At 34.5% G+C, this 18,652-nt stretch overlaps 2 protein-coding genes across 2 annotated transcripts; one reads left to right on the top strand and one right to left on the bottom strand.

The window, feature by feature from the left end:
• Positions 1 to 244: 244 nt before the first annotated feature.
• LOC114750588 (uncharacterized) lies at positions 245 to 8,540 on the top strand. Its single transcript, XM_028939185.1, has 11 exons — positions 245 to 307; positions 1,092 to 1,341; positions 1,882 to 2,088; positions 2,779 to 2,859; positions 2,956 to 3,042; positions 3,133 to 3,228; positions 3,441 to 3,494; positions 3,581 to 4,560; positions 5,201 to 5,249; positions 5,340 to 5,379; positions 8,046 to 8,540. The coding sequence occupies exons 2-11, from the start codon at positions 1,099 to 1,101 to the stop codon at positions 8,195 to 8,197; spliced, it is 1,989 nt and encodes a 662-aa protein (XP_028795018.1). The 5' UTR covers positions 245 to 307; positions 1,092 to 1,098; the 3' UTR covers positions 8,198 to 8,540.
• Positions 8,541 to 12,404: 3,864 nt separating this feature from the next.
• Positions 12,405 to 16,730, bottom strand: LOC114750592 (exopolygalacturonase-like). Its single transcript, XM_028939189.1, has 5 exons — positions 16,697 to 16,730; positions 15,421 to 15,497; positions 14,679 to 14,978; positions 13,472 to 13,999; positions 12,405 to 12,638 (listed from the first exon to the last, which is right to left on the bottom strand). The coding sequence occupies exons 1-5, from the start codon at positions 16,728 to 16,730 to the stop codon at positions 12,405 to 12,407; spliced, it is 1,173 nt and encodes a 390-aa protein (XP_028795022.1).
• Positions 16,731 to 18,652: the final 1,922 nt, after the last annotated feature.

The raw sequence follows: 18,652 nt of genomic DNA, 5'->3' as shown, positions 1-18,652 counted from the left end.
TAAGAGTATCTTGGTATTTTCATTAAAAGAATCATGGGTGTTCACATTATCGAGCTTTTTCTTTTAAATTTGAATTGATAGATTTGCATTAAAAAAAGTTTATAGTGTTGGATGAACTTTTAATATATTTTTGTGTATTTTTGACCTTTAATCTATTTTTTGCTGGTACTTTTTAATATTTGCATTTCTTCTTGAGTCCCCATAGTGATTTTCTCTTTATAATTCCACGTTTTGTAATTCATATATCCTGCCAAAGAGCTGCACGCGAAGAACCTTCTCCTCGACGACAGAAGCTGCAAAGCCAAAGGTGATCACCGAAATCCCTTCCCCAAGTTTTCGAATTTCTCAATTTCATCTACTTTCTCTGGAAATTTGAGTCTTGACTTCTTTTGCCTCTTTGGTTATGGTAACAGTATTCTGTTTTTCCTCATGGTTCGATGATGCAATTTAGCCTTAGCTTTGAAACACTGATTTTTGTTATCCCTTTAGTTTCTTTTTTTTTTTTTTTTTTATGGCTTCGGATGGTGCGGATTTACAAATGCTCGCGCGCGTTTCGTTATTTTTACGAAATTTGATTGTGGAAGTGAGAATTTCTGTATTTGGCCCCTTTCTTATTGGAACCCAGCGGTGTCTTAATCAATTATTATCTTCCCCGTTTGTTATGAGTTTAATTTAAATTGATCCGTGGTTGAATTTGTGAAAATTTAACTCATGATGGGTGTAGCATAATTGATGTGTCTACCTTAAATGGTTCGCGCGAGACGCTTCTAGGCAGATTAGCTTATCATCGGATTTCGTTCTTCTAATGCGTTGTGGAAGATTTTTGCTCACTCACTTAACAAAGGTCTTTCTGTTTTGTTGATTTTTTATTCCAATTCTAATAATCTAGCTGAGCCGCAATTGCTTAATGTTGGGTATGGACCAAATCTTAGTCTTATGATGTAAGACAGAGTATGTAGGATATGGCGGGGAGCAAATTGCAAAAATCTTGATTGGGACTGCATGTATCTGATGTTGCCTTTGGATATATTATGTTATTGTGAGAGCTGTAATGAAAAATGAAAATGATCGCACACATTTGAATTTTTCAGCTCAAACATGCAAACACCTCCAAGCCTTCACAAAATCTCTGTTACATGGAGGGGAAAGAGGTTTGTCATAGAGATGAATTCAGGTGCCACTGTCAAGGAGCTTGGAGAGGAGTTGCGAAAGCTGACTGATATCCAAGAAGATACTATGCGTTTCATTATTCCACAGGTTTCCAGCAATGCCTCAAAATTAATGTCTCCCTTCTCTACAGAGCATTCTTTTTTAAGTCTGCAAGAAGCTTCCATTACTGAGGTACCCCATGATTTACTTATACTATCTTGCATCTAACCATTGGGATGTGAAATTAATCTTATGTATATAATTTCATATTTCGCTATGTTATTTTTCTATAACACTATGCTTTATACTGCTTGTCCCAGCCTAATTAATACATGAATAAATTTCTGTCTCATAAGCACTTTTGTTGATCAAATGGGTCCAAAAAAGAGGCTTCAGTCCAATATAAATTAGTCAATTCACTTTAGAGATCGTCGTCTCACCTCTGAACCTATGAGGGAGAATTTGTTGATGGACACGAGTTCATCAGCAAATACCTGAGTGGTATCATTTGAGTAATAAATGAAAACAATTACATCATTTCTTTTAATGATTGTTTCTGAGAGGGAGTTTAAGATTTTGGATACAAGTCCAATTGTTCTCTTCAGGGATTTTTTTTTTTTGAACAGACAAATGAATACTCCTTTTTGTATTTAATAGTAAATCACCAATAATGATGGTGGCTGTATTGACTTAAACTTATAGTTCCTTTGTCCATCCATTGTTCCTCTACAGGGTAAGTCAATTAAAATGATGGGTGTGTCAGCAAATGAAGTTGAGCAAGTTCTACAAGATGCAAAGGTGAATTTAAGGATAGCTGGATTTGAGGAAGAGGAAAAGAGATTGAAACAAAGAAGTTCATATGGACCTGTTTCGTTGAAGCTTCCACAAGGGCCTTATATCTTCAGTCAATTTCAGACGCTTGAAATTCCAGGAGTGAAGGTATATTCTGGCATGTGAATATTAATATCCATCATATTTGCTTAGCAGAAAATGACTCGACACATCCACAGATGGTTTACTACATCACTCTGTGTGACAAATAGACAATCCAGCATTAGGCCTTTCTAAGCTATAGCATCTCAGAAATTTATCCTTCCTTTATGCTTCCGCATTTACTTTGCATGCATGGCAATAACATGCTTGGAGAGAAAGACATATGGAATCCCTAGAAGTCAGGTTTTTCAAGTTGTGAACAAGGAATTGGACGCAAATTTACTTGTAGAATTATCATCAAGATTGACATGAAGAATTAGCTGTGGTTATAAATTGTGCTGGGCTGTTTTATTTTGAATTGCCATTAGCAATTAATGGGTTAGCCTCTCACTTATCTGGCTATCTTAGCAGCTCAGTCTTTGTACTGGCATCGGCTAGTGGATGTGTCTGACCAATAGATCTGAAAAGGGTCAGTTGAAAAGGAAGAGCAAGAAGATATACATTAGAATAAGGCATTTGTTTTGTGGATTGAGAAAATGTAACGTATTTTATGACATTTTGGCGTGTTAATTTGTTTTCTTAATGCTGCATGTGCGAAATCATCACATTCTTTGCCACCTGCCTCATGATATGAAAATTTTAAGGGAGATTAGCCCACTGACTTTGGATGAGAATTATAATTTTTTTTCTTTGCAGCTGAACCCTCCTCCCTCTGAGGCATTAAAGAGAATGCATATGCTTGCTGCAGATCCTGGAGTTGTTGCTATCATGAACAAGGTATGATACAATGTATTTCACAACTGTAAATATATGATTTTTCCATCATGACATAGTGGTGCAACTTCTGATTGATGTTTAAATTTCATCTTTTAGCATCGTTGGCATGTAGGAATTATGACTGAGATGGCTCCTATTGGGTATGTTGGTGTGAGCCCAAAGTGCATTCTTGGTTTCAACAAGGTAGTGACTTGTCTTTGGTGAGGTTTCAAGAGTCTTAATATCCAGTATTATTCTATTGATTGTCTTCATTCTTGTTACTCTTCTTGGTAGAACCATGGAGAAGAAATATCTTTGCGACTTCGAACTGATGACCTCAAGGGTTTCAGGAAATATGAAAGCATCAAGAAAACTCTCCTGCATGAACTTGTAAGATATAGAAATATTCGTTCTTGGTTTATATGGATGTGAAGATATGAACTTTCATGCTTCATCATAAGTATCAACTGTTCATGTCACATCATTCTCAGAAAAATATGGGGCTTAATGCTTAGTCTCCAAATATCTTAAGTAAGATATTAAAAAATGATACAAATATTATTATTGAATTATTGAACTAATGTGTCTTGTACTTATTTCAGGCGCACATGGTACACTCTGAACATGATGCCAATTTTTTTGCTCTGGATAAACAGGTTTTGCTTGAGTGTATTTCCCTGACTTAATTCACAATGATACCTCCACTGAGTGGCTTATCCTGATTTAATTTGTTTTCTGGCAGCTAAACCAAGAAGCTGCTAGTTTAGATTGGACTAGATCTGCTAGCCACACGTTGGGTGATGCCAGAAGTTCTGACTATTTTGAAGAAGATTTTGAAAGTAAAAATAGCAATATTCCGCAGAAGGTTGGAGGTAATAGGTCAGATCAGCTAGCAAGTGCTCGAGCTTCTTCAGTTGCTGCTGCTTACTATCGTATGGCTAATGCATCTTCCCAAAAGGCCAGCGGGTCTGAAGTGAATGAAGAGCCAGATCCAGATGATTCTAGTTTGATAGCAAGTGACAGAACTGATCATGTGAATTCTGAATCAAAAGAAGTCATTGATATGAACGTGACTTCTCATGCTGACAGAGAACCTAATAGTGAGCCTGACCCAGATGATTATGCAGCCAAGGTGATAAAGCAAGAGCCTGATCCAGACGATTCCAACAGTGTAACAGCATTAAGTACTGATGGGTCTGATTCATTAGGTTCTTTTGTTACGATAAATGTTAAACCTCAAGCTATTGAAGGCAAGAATTCTGAAGAATTTGCTCAAAATGTACCTAATGCTGAAGTAGTTGTGCTGGCCGAACCTGATCCTGATGACGTGGCGGTGCCTCCAACAGAATCATCTGCGATGCAAACTGATGAGCCGGATCCTGATGATCAAGAATCACAGAGGATCAATGATCCTGTGACCATAAATATTGGATCTCAAGCTATTGGAAGAAACATAGCTTCTAAACAAACTGCTCATAATGGACCTGATGCTGGGGAAATTGCACTGGCAGAACCTGATCCTGATGATGTTGTGGGGCCCCCACCAGAATTATCTACGATGCAGATTGATGAGTCTGATCCTGATGATCGAGAATTGCAAAGGATCAATGACCCTGTGGCTGATGTTTGTAACCGTCTGCAGAAAACCCTGGAAGTGCTGAGAACTGAAGTTAGTCCCATGCAGACTGCTTCAGTTCTCCAGACTCTCTTAAAAATTATCAGGTAGTTTGATATATGAGAGTATTTATGTTATGTTTTGCTTGAAAAAAAGGATTGGAAATTAATGGAAAAGGAAAGGAGATGACGGATAAGAGTGGCTTGGTATAATGAAAATGCTCTCCCTGTTCACATTCCTTGGAATTGATGTTGATTCAATTTTATTCCATCAAAAAGCCAACAGAATGGCACACCATTCTTGGAAATCTAAGCCAAAATGTCATTCTTGTCGCTAAATGAACCATCCATTATCAATTGAGCTGGGAGAGGCAATGAGGGAATTTGTTTGTTAACCACTATTTGAATATTAAGAGCAGTTTGGAGCAGTTTGGTCAATTGTTATTATATGATTTCATTCCTTTCATCTTTTATTCTACCAGACATAGTAATGCCAAAACATTCCTACTTTGTCTGAACCATACCAAACGAGATTTTGAATATATCATTCTTTTCCATTCCCATTCCCATTCCCATTTCTTTATCACTTCATTTATATTCTATCCCAACCCACCAAACATATGGATAGTTTTGTTTTTCTTGACTTCCTCTTACTTTGAGGCACTTCAGAAATTATATTTTTATCCTATATTTTGTTCCCTCTGGCATGGTTTTTCAAGCCTAATAATGTTTTGCTGCCTAAAAACAGGAATGCGATTGAGCACCCTGGTGAGATGAAATACAAAAAGCTACGGAAGGTATGATTTGCCTGAAATTTTGTCTCTATTACATGCTGTATCTGTAGGCTGACTTTAAAAACATCTAAACTACTCATGTTTTATTTGCAGGCTAATCCTGTTATTGAGAGGAATGTTGTGAACAATAAAGGTTTGCATCTTGACGCTATAGGGCTTTAATTTAATTATTGCATCATATAGAGATCCTGATTTAGTTTTATGGCTTTATATTTCTGAGATTTTAGTGATGTAAGACACACTCACACACTAGGATAGATGCAAACAGAGGTGATGTGGCGAGAAAGGATAGAAATAGAGTAGAACAGTTGGGGGCATGATCAGAATTTAGGGTGGGACAAATGGCAGAATGTGGGGTATGGGAGAACTGAATCTGTTAAGGCAAAGCACATTGGGTGAAGGTGCAAAAATGCCCATAAACTAATACCAAAAGTGCATCCACTACCATAACCTTTTTCAAGGTGCAAAAGTAACCATAAAAGTTCAAAAACAGAGTAAAAATGCCATCACCGTCAAGATAAATACCATTATTTTTTATGGTGGGACCCACAATATTTGTTATGAAACACCCAAAATACCCCAAATTGAAAAACATACCCCTCGCCCTCCCAACCTCTCATATTCATCCTCTGTTTTGTGTCCCTCCAATAGAAATTCTACACTTCCAAAATTCATCACCATCAACGCATCCATTAGAAATAAAACCAGAAGTACCCAAAAAAAAAAAAATCATCAATCTTGCTAAAATCAAACTCAAAAACAGCTGGTAAGAAAAAAACCCATAGGCAATACTCAATTTCACTAATAATATTAAACCAGAAGTACCAAAAAAGGAAAAACAATCATCAATCTTCCAAGAGAAGCTGCCTCGTCCTTCCTCGTCCTTCATATCTGAAAGATAATAAATTGCAACAGATGATGGCAATGAGTTCATGAGGCTGAGGAAGAAGTTTTGACTGCCTGGAGATGAAGAGAAGCCGCTTCCTATATCTTCTTCGTCTTTTAGATCTGAAAAATGACAAATCACCACAGACAACGGGGACGAACTTTGCGAAGACGCCATGTGCGACAGATGTGGAAGAAGATGCAAAACCGATTTAAACAATGGCATCCTCTCTTCTCCAACTATGTTTGTTTTGACACCCCCTTTGGTCTCTCCCTCTCCCTCTCCCTCTCCCTCCTTCTCAATCGATGAAATGGATGAAGAAAAACATAAGACAAGGTGCTGGTTCAATGCATCTCTTTTCTCTCCATTCTCGGCTCCTGCTCCCTACTCCAAAAGAATAGAAATTGAACATCATTGAGACCCAAATCAGGGAGGTTGGGAGGAAGACGAAAGTCCCCCCCCCCCTTCTGAGCTGTGGTATTTTAGGATTTTCGTAATAATAGTGGGTCCCACCACAAAAAATAACGGTAGTTAGGCTATCTTGATGGTGATGGCATTTTTGCTCCATTTTTGAACTTTCATAGTTACTTTTGCACCTTGAAAAAGGTCATGGTGATGGGTGCACTTTTGATATAAGTTTATAGGTGTTTTTGCATCTTGACCCAAACACGTTCGTTAGTCAATTTATTGTCTATCTATTACATATGCTGCCTAATATCTACTTATAAAGCTAGATTTCCTTCTCAAGAAGGAATCAAAAAGCAAAGTAAAAGTATTAAAACAATAATAAGCTCACTTGCCTAGGTTTCCTCTCTAGGAAGGAAACATCTAAGATATTATATAAGATTAAAAACATAAAACATAAGCTATTTACAAGTTAGTTGTCTGGTCCGATTCACCTCCTAAACTGGGGGGGGGGGGGGACCAGTTGTAACTCGGCCTAAACCGGAGTAACATGGTGAAAACCGGGGTAACCCGCGAGTTTGGTGGGTTACACTTGCTTATATTTTTCCCCAAAAAAAAAAGGAAGAAGAAAGGAGGAAGGAGAGAGGGGGGGGAGGGGGGGGGGAAGACGGAGGAAGGAGTACAGAATTGAAAGATAGAGGAGACCAAGGTAAGGAGGAGGAAAAGTGACGGTCACTGTTGTTCGCCTGCTGTGATAGTTACTCCGTCATTGCTGTTCTCCTCTAGTAGGGGCCAATCGGATTTGAAGGGAGAAGCCATGGAAGCCATGAGAGAAATGGGTTACCTGCATAATAAAGAAGAATGAAGCCACAGACTGACGCTAGGGGGAGAGAAGTCTAGCATTATGGGTTGTAGCCTTTAGAGTGTTAAGGACGTAAGCCATAAAGTAAGAGAGAGAATAGAGAAAAAAATAAATAAAAAAAGGGGTGGTTCACGTGAAGGAGATAAGGAAAAAAATAAAAAAATTTATGTGTGTGTGGGATGTGGAGACAGTTTGGATCTCTTAAATAAGATTGCATCTTCTTTTATATTTAAATATGAATATTTTATATATTTTAATTAAATTATATTATTTTAATGATTATCGGTTTGATCCCGGTTTGACCTATTAACCCTTGTAATGTCCAGTCTTGTTTTTTGAATCTTGGTTATAACAGAAAATAAAATAAAATATTGAAGTAACCTCAGTATTCCCATATTCCATCCCTTACACTACCGATGCAAGTGGATTGGATAAAACTGAGTAGCATCAACCACCGACCTTATTTTACCTCCGTGGGATTGGATTGTTACTATTTCATCTGATCTACTTGGTTTCTATATAGGAATGTCAGGTAGAAAATATTAATGAATATGGTACTAAATTAACTGTCTTTTACATGTGTTGATTTTATGCATCAGCTTGAATTTGTGCCATAACCTTATATTTCCTGTTTTTAATGTTGCAGCTGCATTGGAAATTCTATTCTTGGTTGGCTTTAAGGAAGATGTTATGTTTGATGAGCTTGGGAAGGCAGAATCATACCTAGTATTGAAACGGAATGATCCTGGCCTATTGTGGTTGGCTAAGTCTTCGCTTGAGTCATGCACTAATTTATAAACCAAGAGTCTGTGGAAGGCAAAGCAGAATGGTAAAGGCAATGCGATTTTATGCATAATGTTTTATATATTGGGGTGATCAAAGATAGACAATTTGTATGGTTGAATGTCGAGTATATACAATTTGTATATAATAAAAGGGTCGGATAACATATGTGGAATATTGAATTTCGGGGTGGTGGGAGAATGGGATTATGTTGGTGGATGAACTCGTTGATCATGTAAGATATCCGGCACATGTTCAACTTGCCTTGTTATATTGTAAGCAAAAGCTAGATGTAAATAGATGTTGTATTGAATGTTGCGGTGTATGAAGATTTAGAAAGAGGATGCTGTGGAAGAAACGGGGAAATGGGTTTGAGTGGTGTGTAAAGTCTCCCCCCCCCCCCACCCCCCCAATTCACTTGGCCTTTCTTGGAATTTAGTAGTTTGAATACTTCTGTTATTGGAAAAGATGAATAAGTTTAGCACTGGTGAAAACTTTTTTATTTTAATCAACAAAGATCCGTAATACTTGTTATATTTTTTAGTTTTTAATAATAATTATTTTTATAATTTCAGTCCCAAATAAGAATACAAGGCACGGAAAAAGGGCATCATATTTCTGGTCATGATAAAGATCCGGCCACAGCTCACGTAGCGTTATTTTGTTAGACAAAATTTGTTGCTTTTGTTTGAGAAACAGTAGAAAGATTGGGAAAAAAACAAAAGATGTTATTAAAATTTTTTAAAAACAAACAAAAAACAAAACAAAGCAGAAAATAATTGAGGTGATTTTCGCTCGAATTGTCATTATTTTATTTTGACATGTTAATGGCAAGCTGCCGAAGGATTTTAGGTTTCGCTCGAATTGTCATTATATATATATTTATCAAATGTTTACCATTGGAACTTGATAGGCACAAAAAAAAAAAAATTGAAACATATGATTTGGCAAATATCAAGTAATAAAGAGTGAGTAGAGTATCATTTGTACAAATATTTGTAACGACTCAATTGATAATCAACTTTACATTTTCGTGCACACAAAGAATGAAAATGAAAACGATAATTAAATTTTAAACGATAGTTAGGGTTAGTGCTGATTTGATGCAAAGAACTAATATTTGAGGATTACTATTTACTAGCCGAACTAATTTTTTTAATACTTATAACTATTCAACTCTTATATTTAAAATGAGAGGAATTACTTATTTAGTACAATTTCCGAGTATGCAAACTAAGGGTGGGTGAAAGTGCAAGTTGTAAGGGTGCAAATTCCTTAGGTGAACTTTTTCAAGGTTTTAGGCACACTGATTTTTATTCAGAAATAAGATGGATCTGGGAGGAGGGGGATCCGCAACAGATGCTTTTCCTCTTAACCAATATGGTATAATGCTTTCCTCCAAAAAAAACTTCATAGCCCAAGCCCAAATTGAATTCCTTGGAGTAATATTTTATAATGATTTCTACGAGCCTGGTTCCCACATTGCATAGGAATTACTCAATTTCCTAGATGACAACTTGTCAGTAGAACGGATTCAACAGTTTTTGAGAATTGTAATTGTGTTCGTGACTTTATTTTTGATATGACCAAATATACTAGTCAGCTGTCCAAACTCTTTAAAAAGAATTCTATCCTTTGGGGAAAAGACCTAACTGCTGTAGTCAAAAAGCTTAAAGAGATAACACAACATCCTCCACCATTCAAAATTCCAGGAATTGGGCAAAAGACTCTTCAAACTAATGCAAGTGATCATTATTGGAGTGCAGTACTTTTTGAAGAAGTTAATAAAAAAAAATATTATTGTAGACATGCAAGCGAACAGTTAAAAAAACCAGAAAAACATTATCATGTCACTTACAACGAGATCTTGGCAGTAAAAAAAAAGGAATTGAAAAATTCAATTTTCATTTTAATCCTTTTGATTTTATTGTTGAGATGGATAACACTTCATTTCCCTCCATGTTTGAAACTAAAACCAAATGCACAACTACTTAGGTGGAAAAACTGGTTCTCTTACTATAAAATCATAGTAAGACATATCAAGGAGGCATCACAACACACTTGCTGGTTACCTATCCAGACTTCCTAAGGTTCAACTTCTCACTCCAAGAAAACCCCTTAGTGTCCTTACCATAAGCAAGATGACTGATCAAATGTCCTTTACACCTAGAACTAAGTTTGTCTGTCATCCTCATCATGATTTCTGTCTGCCTTGACCCACCTACCAATCATCAAGATATCCAAAACCTAGCCAGAAAAAACCTATTTTACTAGTCACACCATCTTATTATCAACAACAATCTTTGTCCCTTTCCTATCATGTTTGACATTAACAGGCCTTACCTCATAGTTCCTATGATTAGAGGTTCTATCCCTGAAGTGATGAAATATTATGTTTGGTATCTTTCAACCCTCTATGCTTGTTCCTTTGTCCTTGAACCTTGGCCTATTTACTACTACCTTTGTGATAGTGAAAATGAAGGTTCTTATCTATGTTACAATGGTTTTCTCCCCTTCATGTTTGGAGAAAAACTCTTAGTGACGTTATCCAACAATTTCAACTCCACACCATCCTAGTAGATAAACAAGTGTCCTAGTGCTCCTTTGTAGTCCACAGACCTTACAACATGGACTTTGAAGGAAAACTGTATACTACTAGTCAAGCACCTTACTGGCACATCAATCAAGATTAGCCAAGATATGAAGAATCAACTCTAGGAAACTTAAGGATTTTCTTAAGTAATTTGAATAATTGTCTTGATGCTAATCCTAAGCTCATTTGCACTTCACTTAGTCCTATTCCCAATAGACCTTTCATACCAAGAAATCCAGCTCCCTAGCATAGACAACCCAGACATGAGGAATTTACGTACTCTAGCTACTTTACAACTGTTAAATTAGTCCAAAGTAGCTTCACCTGCTGCTTCCTTTTCTCATCCAGATATTTTGAGAAACGTCTCACCCTCCTTTTTAGAGATCCAACCTTCATCATCTAGCCATGGGGGTGGACCACTTTCTCAAAACCCATAGGGATCAGAAGAGGACACCAATTTTGGCAATAATGATTCTGATGAGGACCCCAACTTATTGAAGCGATGAGTCTATCTTTAAATAAAGCAGGCTGATCTGTTAGGAATATACTTTTAGTACAAGCATGTTTACTTTTGTTGAGTGCTTTTACTTTATGTCAAACATCATGTTTTCTTGCTTTTATAAAGTAGGATGGGTTGTAATAATTTAGTTTGTCTTGTAATATGTCAAAAAGTCTATATAAACAAGCCTCTGGTTTTCTGAAAGGGCATCGAGTGTTGTATTCACTTCTTAAGAATGAAAGTATGTTTTTCATGATGTCTCACCAAACTCTCTCTTTCTGAAAGCTTGTTCTATCTGCTTATAGATTCAAGTATGTTCTACACTTGCCTCACATAAGGATCCTGTGTATTAGAAAAAATTTGACCATAATCCTGTGAGATGATCTCTTAATAACTAAAGAACTTTAGTCTAGAGTTTTATAGATTGAGGTCCTAATGTGGTTTCTGTGGGGTCAGGTGAGCCGATTGAGAGACCTTGACATGATAAGACTAAGTCTCATAGGTTTTAAAGAGGCTCACCTGCATGGTATTATGAAATTGAATCACACTTTGGACTCAATTTACCTTGCTTGGCAAATGCATAGCAGGAGGAAAAGTGAGAGTGGTTTCGAGAGGAGAAGAGCAATGTGTTTTGAGAGTTATATGTTTAAAACATAAATAAATAAATTGAATGTGAACAATCTAAAATCAACATTAATGGTTTGTTGGCAAAGAAAAAAAAAATCAACATTAATGGTTCAAATTAGGACAAGCATTTTATCCGTATCTTTTTCATGAGCATCGAATCTGCTCTCAGAAAATGCTCCCACTGTTTCCTTAAATAAATCAAAAAGAGAAAACTACCTCATATGACCCATATATTTTGTTTACTTAAGAACATGCCCCATTTGTTTAGTTAGTTGGGTTCGGGTTCCAATCCATAAAAAGTGGACTTGTTATAATCCAACAATTTTTATCGGTAGCATTTGGAGATCCTTGAATACCAACTCATTTGATTGTTTTAGCAAAATAATTAACATAAATTCATCACATAAATAAATATATGTGACTTACAACATGCCCTACACGATGAAGTTGGAAGAAATTGAAGCAAAGCTAGATATATAGGGTGACAATTAATTAATCAGAATTTATAAGCAACTAGGAGGGCTTTGTTTGCCATAAGAAGCACCATGGACATTTGAACATGAAGTGGTGAGCTCATGAAAAGAAGAAGAAAGTTGAGGCCACAGATTAATGTCTTGCAATGTGATATCATGGCATGGCTTATCTTTGCTGCAATTCAGTGTCACTCCAACTTCACTCCTGCTACTTCCTTGAATATTCTTGTACCTCACCTTACTTATCTCCACTTGTGAGCTCACCTTCAACCAAAAAAAAAATCACAACAAAAAAGTCATATAAATAAGCTATAACTCCTTGTTCTAAATATAAAATCAAATCAAATTAAGGAATTTATTATAATTTTAAATGTAAGACTTCAATTCATTTTGTCTCTTAAATATGATTTTTTTCCTCCCAAGCTGTCTTTATTGATTATTCATATTAAAGGGGATTCCCATTAGGTGGGGTGGTTTCAATGTACTACTCTAATCCTATTTGTAAAGTATATCCTCTTATTTAATATCTATTTGATACTAAATGTAAGCATTTTTCTCCGTAAAAATTAGAACATTAATTGGTTTGCCATAGTGTAAAGGACTAATTCCTTCCATTAAACACAATCCCTAAGGTTTGTAATATTTACATGTACTCAATATCATGATTTGAACAAAGGGGAAATCTAACTCTGGCAGCCTCAAAATTTTTATTTTCTCTTCCGTCCCATTGTCAAAAATTTCTAGTTTCATCTCTGCATCCACCACTATTTATCTTACAAAAATGTTTATTATGTATCCTATGAAAAAAAATTAATGTATATAATTAGAAACATCTAAATTTAATCTAAACAATTCATCATAACTATTACGGCAAACGTAGAGGATATGAAAAAATATTTTTGAGTTAATACAAAACATCAAACGCATCAAAATATCTACATTTATTATTTCGCCCAAAATAACAAAGGGTTTTGATAACAGTTTAAATTGATATAAAAATTAATCTTACTCCAAATCACCATAACAAGTCTAATTAAGTTCAAATGAAACTACTACTGTACAAGTAAAACACTTAGCTAGGAGAATTAATTAGAAGCACAAACCTGTGTTTCACAATGAGGATATGGGCAATATTGTTGATCAATAATGATGGGATCCCACACATCATTCATAACAATATCTTCATACACAAAATTAGAAGCCTTCAAGGGTTTGCTCAAACGAGAAGCCCATGTCTTAATTCTCACACCTTTACTTGTTCCATCCAATGTGCAATTCTTCACAATAATGTCTTCTACATCTTCTTCACCATCTTCCTTACCAAGGCTTCCCACACTGATTCCATGTCCGGGGCCGCACGTCACTTCCGATATCCACACAGTTCGGGTGCCGGAGATCATCGCAATGCAATCGTCACCCGTACTAATTGTACTTCTTGTTATGTTTATTCTGATGGATTTCCCAATTTTGATGCCATCAGTGTTTGGACTATCTTCAGGAGCAGATATTCTTATCTTTGTGAAGTTCATGTTTTTACAACCGAATAGCACAAAGTGACTACTTTTGCTATCGATGGAATGAATGTGATGGACTCGACCGTTGGTGATGAAGTCAAATCTCATGTTCTGATATCATTGGAAAAATTCAGGGAAAACCAATCAACAGAGGATGTTATATGTGGAACAAATTAAAAGAATAAATTTACAAATTCATTATTATGTGAAATATATTAATTTTAGATTCTTACCACCTAGATATTTACTTTACAATTCAAGTGCAAATTAGTTTTTTTTTAAAAAAAAAATTAGAAATTGGATGGATTTGGATATACAAATAAAATGCTTGAAAGATTCGATAATTGTTTGATCACCGACCATCATTTCTTGATTTTTATTTCCTTTTCTAAGATGGGAATTGGGAAATATAATAATTACATTTTAATGGTTCTAATGGATATAATTTATTTTAATGTTTTGATAGAACGAGCGGGAGAAATTTGAATTTGTTAGAATTAAGACATTTCATTTATGTAATTAACGTCTATCATAATTTTGTTTACTTCTAATTCTTTATATGACAGAAAAGAAGTGTTTTTCTCTTCAAGAAAAGAAGAGTGAATTAAAATAAACAAAAGTTTAAAATTATTTTTGACCAGCGCAAAAGTTTAAATGAACAATATCTCTTATCTCTATTTTCATTTTAGTACCTTGCATCCCACATAAATAAATTGAAGATAATGTATATTTTTTGCCTGTAAAATATATATAAATTTATAAAAAGAAAAAAGAAAGAAAAATAACATACTGAAGCTAGCTGCTGGCAATTACGGTTGTTGCCGCAGTCACTGTGGTGCCAAGCCGTCGCGCCTTGGCCGTCCAACTTGCCGCCGCCGAAGACGGAGAGGTTATCAACATGTCGGAAATTGATCCATTTGTCAGTGAATGGACCAGCCGGAGCCATTAGAACTCCTTTAATCACAAACGCCATCAAACCCTTGCATGGTCCATCAAATGTCACTGGGTGAAGCTGAAAGGTCCCTTCTGGGATCCAAACCCTAGCTTTCCCTTCCCATCCACACGCTTCTTTCCATGCTCTCAAAAATGCCTTTTGTTTCAAACAAAATACCAATAATCAATTATCTCTGTGTGAGTATACACACACCTATAGCGAACGGTAAAAATTGGGCGTGAGAGAGAGAGAGAGAGTGATATATATTGAAGTGTATGAAATATGAATAACATATACATATACATATATAGTGCTTGTTGAGTCTTATTTTTTTTTAATAACAAAAGGTATATGTGAAGTTGTGAAGACTTACTAGGGCATATTTCTAAACTCAAAGAGCTCTCACCAAGATATTTACAGATTTTCTATCCATAAGATTCTCATCTCAATGGTAGGATTTGAACTCCTAACCTTGTGAGATCTGAGTAATGACTCCTCACTAGCTGGACCAATCTTGTTAAATCTTATTAACATATAATTGCCCAAGCTTCTTATTGAATCGTAACTGAATCATCAACTTTTGAGAGTAATATATTACCTGACTGCTATCTGTCTTGCCATCTTCAGTTGCACCATAGTCTTTGACATTGAAAAACTTGACATTGGAACCACTTTCTGCAAAACAGAATAGCATAAGAAACACCAAGAAAGCATTCTGCAGAAAGGAAAATTTCACACCCATTTCTCTTTCTCTTGATCTTCTTAACTATTCTTCCCTGGAGAAGGATATGTTTTGTCACACACATATATAATCATTAATTAGAGGATATTGGAGGGAAATGAAAAGGGGAAAGTTCTAAAATTGTTGTCTTTTTATTGCATTGAATTCGATTGGCTTGAAGATAATATTTCGACTTGGAAAAAGTTGGTAAAAAAATTAAAATACGATTTATCCAAAAAAAAAAAAAAGTTAATCATTGTCATTATTGCGGACAAATTTAATGCTGTTAAAATTCGGATGTCATGTGAGAAAAATACTTTGAAAGGCTTAAAAATTACTTTAGACAAGAGGAAATAATTTTTCATTGTTAAGATATCAAGTTAATTATTTTTATTTTTGTTTATTATTGATAAAAAATATCTCTTTATATGATAATATTAAACTTTGATGTTCAAGTGATAAAAGTTCTTGCCATTTGACCGTTGAAAAATAATCTCCCCATTTATTGCCGAAAAAACAAATCTTTACTTTTAAAGTTCTCTCCGATAATTACTTTTTTATGCTCTACGCCCCCTCATTTATGACTTAAGTAATGTAATTTTCCTAGACATTATTTCCTAAGCTTTGATTTCGGGCATTCTTCATGCCATTTCCACACCAAAATCTTGCATTAATTAGTCCGATATGAGTGGATTAAGTTAGACTAAAAATTACAAAAAGATTAACTTACACATTCTTATAGTCTATGTCAATGTTTTTTGGAAAAATTCTTAGAAAAATGACTGTTGAATTTTAAAATTTCAAATTAGTAAAGGTTACTACACTTGTAAAAAAAATGACTACGTTTTTTAAGTGACAACATATTTTTGTAATAATTTCTAATTTAAAATTTTGAAATTCAAAGGTGCGAAAATATTTTGTGATACATCCAGTACTTTGAAATATTTTTTTGAATGCGTCCAGTATCATGAAGTATTTTTTAGTGCATCAAACACCTTATATTATTTTTTTTTTAAGTGTGTCCAACATCAAAAAATATTTTTTAGTGCACCTAGCACCAAAGCAAAAAACATACTTTAGGGTGCTGGATACACTGAAAAAATACTTCGAAGTGCTAGATATATCGTAAAATATTCTGGGGTGTTGAATATACCTGAGAAAATACTTAAGGATGCTGGATGCGTCATAACCCATTAAATTAATTTCAAATGTATCAAATTATAAATTGACGACATATAACCGAGACATCTTTATCCTTCCACTATTGTAGGAAAGGCTTACTTTACACTGCCTCTGGTCCATAATATATACAAGACATTAGCTAGAAGAAAATTATTGTCCAAAATATAAGAAGGTTTTAGGATAATTAACGTAAATTTTTTACTTTCACCGTTGTTAAATATAAGAGAGAGATGAGAGATAATAAAAATGTAACATTAACATAGCTTTATCATTTTTAGGGGTAAGATAGAAAAATTTTATCATTTTAGGACACATTTAATTATTAAACTTCAATTGCTTAGTATGGGAAAAAGTTAATCAACTTCTTATATTTTGTATAGGAATGAGTAGTTAACTACTGTCAAGCTTTTGCGTGTAACTGAAACTTGGCCGTTTATGCTTGATAGTTTTTAACCTTTAAATGAGGGGTCATTTATTTGACGGTTAAACGAAAAGGTCAAATATTGATACTCTAATTTTGGTAATAGATAGTACCGTTTGGACCTTTTTTTTTTTTAATAACAAAATAAAGTAATTTTGTTTAAGGGATTGTCAAGCATTATATATGTGCAGTTGTGCACCAGTAGATCTTAATTCATCATGTTGTGAAACTAACCTTTTCTACTAAACTTTTTTAACTTTATTACTTAACAGTATTTTAACCAATATAAGAGATCATTTATTTGATGATTACAGGTCAAAAAATTTATTTTATGATTCCACAACAAAAGTCATTAAAAAGTGATGTTGCATTGTATTACCAAATCACGTGTACGTACCAATTTTTTATTATAGGGATTGCTTTTCAAGCAATTTCCTTGCATTATAATTAATCAATATCAGTATGTCAACAATCAAACCAAAAACACAATTACAATATAGTCAAATCCATATACATTGAACCAAATTCAAAATCCAATTGTCACATGGCAACGTAACAAAGCATGATCTACTTTGTTGGTATACTATCGAGTGACATTATAATATTCGTCGATGAATCTTGTATGAATATTCAGCATACATCTCTTTAAAAATTGAACATTATTCTTACAAGAACAATCAATCAACTAATTTCTATATAATACAAAACCTTATCCCTTAATAAGTTTATACAAATAAGGAAGGATATCATGTCTACGACAAAAAAAGAAAAAAAGAAATTTATTCTAACATCAACTTTATTTTAACAACTAATATACGACTATCCAATAAATAGTTGTTCCATTCTAAAATACAGATAAAAGAGTATTTCATTTTTGTTATATAAAATAAAAATAAATTGGTGAGTAGATCAGGTCTTATTACATAATTTATTCCTAAACTAATTTAAGAGTATGTAAATAAATATTAAATCATTATTAGTTTCTCAAGATGAGAGAGTCATACTTCAATATTTCATATATAGGAGATGTTCGAAATAAATATGTGTAAATGCTGCTGGTAAAAAAAAAAAAATGTGTAAATGCATTTTTGTTGATGCAGATGTTACAATATAGAAGAGGTAAGCATTATTATTGATGCACGTGTAAACTTTTTGCTGAACTTATTATCATAATCATGTGTATTTAATAAAAATAAAAACCAAGGAAAATAATATTTCAACTTAAATAATAGAACGTCCCCGAAATTGGCGTGCATGCTTATGTATAAGTGTCATAAGAATGGACCTGCTTCTCTCTTGATATTTTCCATTCGCAGCCTTTCCTTTCTTCCAAACGACGCTGTTTTCAATGCTTGAAATAAAATCGCAGCCACACATATGTTTTTAATCGAAGCCGTTGATTTTGAAGGAGTTCTTGAGGGAGTTTGCTCTTCGTTTTACAGAGCCCACCGTCCCACCGATTGGATTTCATTGATCGAATGGAGTAAGTCCGAAAATCCCAACTTT

This window comes from Neltuma alba, unplaced genomic scaffold, assembly GCF_004799145.2.
Source record: "Neltuma alba isolate B1F8T4 unplaced genomic scaffold, ASM479914v2 tig00006538_pilon, whole genome shotgun sequence".
Taxonomy (NCBI): domain Eukaryota; kingdom Viridiplantae; phylum Streptophyta; class Magnoliopsida; order Fabales; family Fabaceae; genus Neltuma; species Neltuma alba.
Note: the sequence above shows the minus strand (reverse complement) of the source record. Positions and strands in the feature narration are given on the sequence as shown.